Source organism: Trachemys scripta, chromosome 4 (assembly GCF_013100865.1).
Source record: "Trachemys scripta elegans isolate TJP31775 chromosome 4, CAS_Tse_1.0, whole genome shotgun sequence".
In the NCBI taxonomy this organism is placed as follows: domain Eukaryota; kingdom Metazoa; phylum Chordata; order Testudines; family Emydidae; genus Trachemys; species Trachemys scripta.
Genome location: NC_048301.1, coordinates 136,093,731 through 136,101,460, shown reverse-complemented (window position 1 = coordinate 136,101,460; position 7,730 = coordinate 136,093,731). Strand labels below are relative to the sequence as shown.

The following is a 7,730-nucleotide window of genomic DNA, read 5'->3' as shown; positions in this document are numbered from 1 at the left end:
AACCATCTATTCCCTAGCTCCTTCTTACACCAACAATATGCTCACCCATCTATCAGTTCAACAGTTTACTAACACATCCAATTGTCCAGGACAACCAATAGATGCTCCCATCCAGTTACAAACCAAATCACCCTTCCAATCACCTAGTCATTTACATCCGTTTATTCATGCAGCCATGCACTTACTCACCTACCATTCAATACATCCACCCAATCGCCAATTTAGAGAATATACCAAATACAATGGGATACATTTTGGAAAACATCCAAATTATCGGATGCATAAGACTGAACTGAGCACTCAGTTGTTTTGTTATCTGCCTGTCACCACAGAAACCATTTTAAGCAAACCCCAAAGAAGAGTTTGTTACCTCCTTTAGGTAGAGAGTTGAATGTTTGTGAATATATATCACTGAAGCCCAAATCTCAAAACAGTGTGCATGCAAAAATATGTATGCATTTGCATGTTTTGTACACAGAATGATGACTGAGCATGAAATAGTTCATTTTCTCTTTATTAATCTTTCAGCAGGTATCAGAAATGGGAATACTGGAAAAGAAAAATTGTACTGTAGCAACCCAGTTCATTCTCATGGGATTCACAGATGGGCCAAAGCTGCAGGTCATCTACTTTGTGTTGTTCTTAGTGATCTATGTTATCACCCTGGTGGGGAATCTTGGGATGATCATTTTGATTAGGATCAGTTCCCGACTACACACTCCCATGTACTTCTTTCTGTGCAATTTGTCTGTTGTCGATATCTGCTATTCATCTGTTGTCACCCCAAAGATGCTGGAGAACTTCTTAGCACAGAACAAAGCCATTTCCTATTCTGGGTGTTTGGTTCAACTGTATTTTTTTATTATCTGGCTCAGCACTGAGTGCCTGCTTCTGGCTGTGATCGCGTATGACCGCTATGTGGCTATCTGCAAACCACTTCTTTACTCAGCAGTTATGTCCCATAAAGTCTGTGTCCCATTGGTGGCTAGCTCCTATTTCACTAGGTTCATGAGTGCTATGATTACTGCATGTTTAATTAGCAGGTTAACATACTGTGGCTCCAACATCATCAACCATTTTTTCTGTGACACCCCTCCACTGCTAGCTCTGTCATCCTCCGATAGCTCCATCGCTGAAAATACCATTTCTATTTTAGCTGGTTTCACCAGTGTCAGCTCCCTCCTGATAATCCTCTTCTCTTACCTGTACATCCTGGCTGCCATCCTGAGGATCCACTCTGCCAAGGGCAGGCACAAAGCCTTTAACACTTGTGCCTCCCACCTGACAGCCGTCACCATGTTTTATGGGACTCTGATCTTTACATACTTATGCCCCAACACCAGCTACTCACTGGGCCAAGACCAGGTGGCCTCAGTGTTCTACACAGTGGTGATCCCCATGCTGAACCCCCTGATCTACAGCCTGAGGAACAAGGAGGTGAAGGATGCTCTGAGGAGATCACTAGGGAGGGGTAGTGTTTTGAAGATGAATGCATTTATTAAAATGACTAGAAAAGAATAACAAACACATTCATCTCCTTTCTTTATTTTTCGAGGAATGTAGCTGAGACAGCTTCTCTCTCAAGTGCTCTTTACATAGGCATTGTTAGTAATAACCACATCTCATAGAAATGCTCACTTAAAGCTAGGCATGAAATCACTGACCTTAAATAAGTTTTGGAGGCCCACATGTGCTCACTTTAACAGTCTGTAAGGCTCTCGAATGCTACAGTGATGAGCACTGTATAAGAACATAGATAGATAGACGAAGAGGCAGACAAATAGTATTAGAAGTACATATCACAGAATGATAATTTTGTACGTGTGAGAGAAGAAACATTTGTACTTTAAATTCCGGTATCAGTCAAGTCATACAGCAGGATGGCAGAGGGTAAATGGAACATAATGTGTTTTTAAAAACATTGTATGTAAAAAAATATGAAGTGTGTAGCTACATATACCATTGGTGTAATAACCAGACAGCAAACTCTGAGATCAGCAGTCCCTGACCTCTCTTTCCCCAAACATATATTGCTATTATTGTGTCTGATGCTCTCAGGGGTTTACAGCCATGCAGGCGGCACTCGGCACTTTGCAGCATCTGTCACATTGTTATTGCTACATTAAACCCCAAGCTATAAATACTACAAGTGTCTCCTTTGAACCTCAGGAGAGAGCCATGCCCCCTGATTATAAATCACTTGTTGATGGAAAGGTCATGGATGAAAGTTTAAATCTGGGAACTGTGCCACAGATCTGTGTAACTGACCCAAATACAAAGAGGCTAGTTCAGTGGGACAATGGAAATTAATTACATCAACCACTTACACCCTCATTCATTACAGGTGTCTGTATTATATTGCACAATATAGAATGGAATAACATTAGCTATACAAAGAACAGGGATGCTGGTACAATAACTGACTTGAACTGTACACTAATTTCTCACATCAACACTGCAATGCACTCTGATAGGTTAGGGGCTCCTGTTTTGCATAATGACTGAATTGTTATTTCTTAGAAGCCTCCAAACATGCAAATACCTGTGCTCTGACTGGCTGAGGGTCATTATTCTCTATACAGCATAACCACCATTCAAGTTATTTCTCAAGGGCCATGAAGTAATTATGCAACTCCTTCCTTTCTGATTGGTTGCTGCCTACAGCAAATGAAGCCATTTCACCTGTGCAACCTCCTTCTCCTGCTACCGCATGTAGCCCCTGATAACAAATGCAATTTAATTTAGAATGGAATTATTCTTGAAGGGATAGATCTTTTTTAGATGGCATATAGGCAGCCCTCTTTAGAACTCTGAGAGACACCATGTCTGGAAGGACACTGAGAAGTATCAGAGGGGTTGATGCATAATCCACACTGCTGCAAATATGGGGCTGGGCCTTACAATCACAATATAACCCTATACAACTATGTACTAGTACTACTGGTAGTATTGGCTGCAGCCAAAAGGATGTAAAGCCAATTATTGCTATTACACAGAAATAGAGGAAATAGATGAATATTTTGGTTTGGTAACAGCATTTGATAGCTAGGCCAGGGATAGAAAATAGCAGGGGTTCAATTCTTTCTGATATTCAACCTCAACTACTAGATGAAACTATCTCTCTCTGGTCTGATTATCACATATGTGCCCACTGCAGACCTTTTTGCACTTTCCTCTGAAACAACTAGTGCTGACCACTGTTGGAGTCAAGAAGTTGGATTGGATGGGCTACTGGTCTGACCCAGATTGGCAGTTCCTATATTCCTGTACCCTACCCCCAGTGGTTTTCCTTATGATTGATATAAACAGGAAAAGTTGTTATGACAGTTTAACTGCCACTCCTGAATGACCTGTACTCCCTCACCCACTCAGTGCACGACAACCTACTCAGTAGTTTCAGAGAGGAAGAAAAAGAGGGAGTTTAGGCAACTAGAATCTAATTACCCAAAGTGGGATCTGCTAAGGATATCCCAACTCTAGCAAAAGTGCAGGCGGATCTTTAATGACCCATCATGATGGGGTCTCAATATCATAGGGAAGGGAGTGTTCCAAATGGATACCAACAAATGGATGATCACAAGTTGCCAGCATTTGGGTTTTATTTCTCATCTCACCCCTCGCTCAGTCACTAACATCATCCTGGGTTTTTCCAAGAACTGGAAAGGTCATGGATGAAACTTTGCCTCTATTCATAGCTGCAGGAAATTGGGGGTGAGGTGGGGAATCAGACAATAATTATTTAATGACCAGTAGACATTGAGATTCAAAAAGTTAAAGCTTAATAGCCAGTAAGACGCAAATTGTCAATATTACATGTCAAAATATACAAAGTAAATATCAAACTCTAATAAGTTCTCAAACAGCACTTTTCTTACTTTGTCGAGCTGTAAATTTAGATAATTGATGAAAATATTTTTAGTTAGTTTCTGTGTGAAATCAGCATTTGCCGATAAAAATCTAATCCTTCTTAGGCTAGATATAGCCAACTTGCTTACGTGTATTACTTCTAGAATTGTTCAAAATTAAAATTCCGTCAGAACAGTTGGACATCAGTAAATGCTGACTCCACAAGTTCTAAACATCCTGCAGGAACATGTCGATTTTAATTAAATTCCATTTTTAAAATATCAAAATGATTTGTTTTGATTTTCATTTAGAAACAACTGTTTTCATTTTGAACTTTATTTTATGCTACCTTATCTTATAAATTATAATGTAATGTAAAATTTTTAAAAAATGTGGAAATCGAAATAAATGCTCTGAGGCCAACAATCCATCCAGAAACTTTAAAGCATGAGCCTCTATGGCCTGAACTAAAAGACCCACTACTGTCACCCTAGGCAGTAGCTGGCTCATCAATGTCTGTCTGTGGCCCAGCCACTGGTACAGGGAGCAGAGTGCCCCACTGAGTGGGTTGTGGATTACAATGGCCAACACCTCCTCCTGTACCAAACCCAGCAGACCAGATAAGTGATGGCAGAGATCCCTAGTCAATGTTACCTGGAGGCCCCTTTGGAGAATTCCCCTTGTGTAGCAGGCACTCCTATGTCACCTTTCCAAGAGTCATGGGTGCAGGGGGCAGTGTTCAAGGGCAGGGAAAAGTGTGTGGTGGGCATAGGCCAGAGGAGAGATGGGATAGATTGGGGACAGAAAGAGGTGTGGCCTAGATGGATCTGCTCCTGGTGATTCTACCCTCTGCAATAGCCCATAGGGGGGCAGGTCACTCAGGGGAGAATATATGGCATACCCTGAAGGGGTCTAGCAGTGGCATATTCCCCCTTGTGTGCTCAGGGTCTTTGGAAGGGTTTCTGTTCCCCTTACTCTGGGCTGTGTGCCATTTGTACATTCCCGCTCTTAGAAATTAGAATGGTAAGAGAACCATTAAATCCCTTTGTCCATTACCTCTTCATGCAGGTTTGGTCACTACTATCTCTAACACAATGCTTTAGGGTACCTGACACTGAAGTTGTGCCCTGGCAGAGTTGCCAGCTGTTTTAATTGGAAAATGACTTTTGTGTTCAATTAAATCTCCATACACAATTCATGCAAAAGCCATTGCTTAATTACTTGGTGCTGTATGTTCCAGTCACTGGAAGATTTATATGCTCCCTCCAGAGAACAGGTTCCAAGATACTTGGAAATATGAATAAATATGGCAGATGTGAGTCCTTTCAGGGCTGCTTTTCATATTTACAGTTTGGGGTTTTACAAGAACTAGATTAAATGCTAATATTCTTGACATGTTAGAAAAATTTTTGGTGGTACAAAACTGATGCAACTCTCTTAATCATGTTCTGAAGTCAAAACCCCATGTTCAATTGTCAAATTGGCCTTAAATTCAGCAGCAAGATCCCACGGTTGTGTGAGGCCTGGGAATCCCATGACAGCTTCCTTTATTTTTATTTTTATTTATTTTATGTATTCATTTATTTATAAAGGGTAGGTTTTTAATGAACTAAGTGTTTAGTTGATTAAGACAGTAGCAGAAGGATTTAGACATTTCCAGTTATAGGGAGGTGGAAACTGCACAGCTTACCTTGGGCAGCTTGGAACATGGTAAATGTGCATGATGATCTGCATTCTGTCTCCTAACCAGGAGTGTAGGTGAGGCAGGCACACACCACAGAATGCCATCATATTTCCATGGTGACAAACCTTGCTTGTGACCTTATTTTTCCAAAGATTCTGAGCACCACTTTCTCCCCCCAGCATTACTAGTGTTTGTGGATGTACACCACCTCTGAAAAACAAGTCATTGGTTCTAAAAACCCTTCTAACAGTTATTTAATCAGATAAGCCATTGATTCCTGATTTGGAATATATTTGTTCCTTGCATTAGGAATTGGGAGGTTATGTTACCTCTGTATTTCTTACAGTTAAACTGCTGCTGGAATACTGTGTCCAGTTCTGGTGTCCACAGTTCAACAAGGATGTTGGTAAATTGAAGACAGTTCAGAGAATAGCCCCAAGAATGATTAAAGGATTGGAAAACATGCATTATAGGGCTGGTCTCCAGTACGGGGAAATCGACACAGCTGCAATTGATGCAGCAGGGATTGATTTAGCGGGTCTAGTGAAGACTCACTAAATCGATGGCAGAGTGCTCTCCTGCTCTCTGAGAAGAGTAAGAGAAGTTGACCGGACTACGTCTCCCGTCAACTGAGCGCTGTGACCTAAGCTATGTCGACTCAAGCTATGTTATTCAAATAGCCAGAGTAGTGTAATTAACGTCAATTTACTCCTGTAGTGAAGACAAGCCGTTAGTAACAAACTCAAGGAGCTCAATCTGTTTTGCTTAACTGAGAGAAGGTTAAGGGGTGACTTGATTAAAGTCTATAAGTACCTACAAGGGGAACAAGCATTTGATAATGAGCTCTTCAAGCTAGTGAACAAAGGTATAACAGGATCCACTGGCTGGAAGTTGAAGCTAGACAAATTCAGATTGGAAAAAAGATGCAAATTTTTATGCGTGAAGGTTCTTAGCCATTGGTAGAGTTTACCAAGGAAAGTGACAGATTCTCCATCACTGGCAATATTTAAATCAAGACTGGATGTTTTCTAAAAGCTCTGCTGTAGTTCAAACAGGAATTACTTCAGGGAATATTATGGTGTGTGTGTTATATAGGAGGTCACACTAGATTATCAGAATGGTCCCTTTTGGCCTTATAATCTATGCATCTGTGTGGGAATGAAGAAGGTTAATCAAATAATTGCTTCCATTAGTATCTGATCCAAAATCTATTGAGGTCAGTGGAAATTCTCCCTCTGACTCCACTGTGCTTTGGATCAAGCCCACAGACTTTATTGTCTGTACTAATAAAAAGTCTTCTGAAATTAAATATTACACTCAGGGTTGGCAGTCAGTAATAAATCTTTGTGCCAGATCCTCAGGTGATATAACTCATCATAGTTCCTTTGGAGTCAACTGAGGATTTGTGACTGTCTTTTTCTATCATTCTTAAGAAATTGTCTTGAAAACTTTATCAGCTTGGGCACAAAATGTACATGCCTGTCCTTAGCAATGATTAAAGATAATGAAAAAATGATGATAGTTTACTTGCCACTAAATTATATTAAATTCAATTAAATTGTCCACATGGGAAGGTAGAAATTTGCAAGACTCATTTATTCAATGCTTGTATAAGGTGCTCTGTTGACAGCTCTGGAGACTGAAGTCTTCTGTTCCGTTACCCATACAGCACCTACTGAATAGGCAGTGACAGAGCAAACCTCCTCAAAAATATTGCCTCCCTAAAAAGCATCTTTACCTTGAACTGCAGGGATCATCTCCAGAGGTAAGAGGGCATTTTAGCCTTCATTCATTTTGCAAAAAAATCAGAGATTTAAACTTTTTGTCTCAATCTGCGATGAAATGAAATGTCAAAATCATCAAATTTCCTGTGGGGTGAAAATTTGTTTTTTTTTTTCCAAATGAGCGCTGTTCATTAGGACTAAGGAGGTTTATGAAGATCTCTAGAAACTAGCTGACTCAGCAGCACACTGATTGCAACCAACAACAACAAAAATCAGTGTTAGCGTGATATCAAGCTACTCCATATAGAAAAGAACAGTTTAAACTACACACAGGCACTGATGGGTTCTGAAGCTTAAGGGGTGACTTGATCACAGTCTCTAAATATCTACATGGGGAAAAATATTTAATAATGGTCTCTTCAACCGAGCAGAGGAAGGTATAGCATGATCCAGTGACTGCATACTGAAGCTAGACA

The 7,730-nt window shown here is 40.4% G+C and overlaps 1 protein-coding gene across 1 annotated transcript; it reads left to right on the top strand.

The window, feature by feature from the left end:
* Positions 1 to 540: 540 nt before the first annotated feature.
* Positions 541 to 1,521, top strand: LOC117876576 (olfactory receptor 1019-like). Its single transcript, XM_034768829.1, has one exon. The coding sequence runs from the start codon at positions 541 to 543 to the stop codon at positions 1,519 to 1,521; it is 981 nt and encodes a 326-aa protein (XP_034624720.1).
* The last annotated feature ends 6,209 nt before the right edge of the window (positions 1,522 to 7,730 follow it).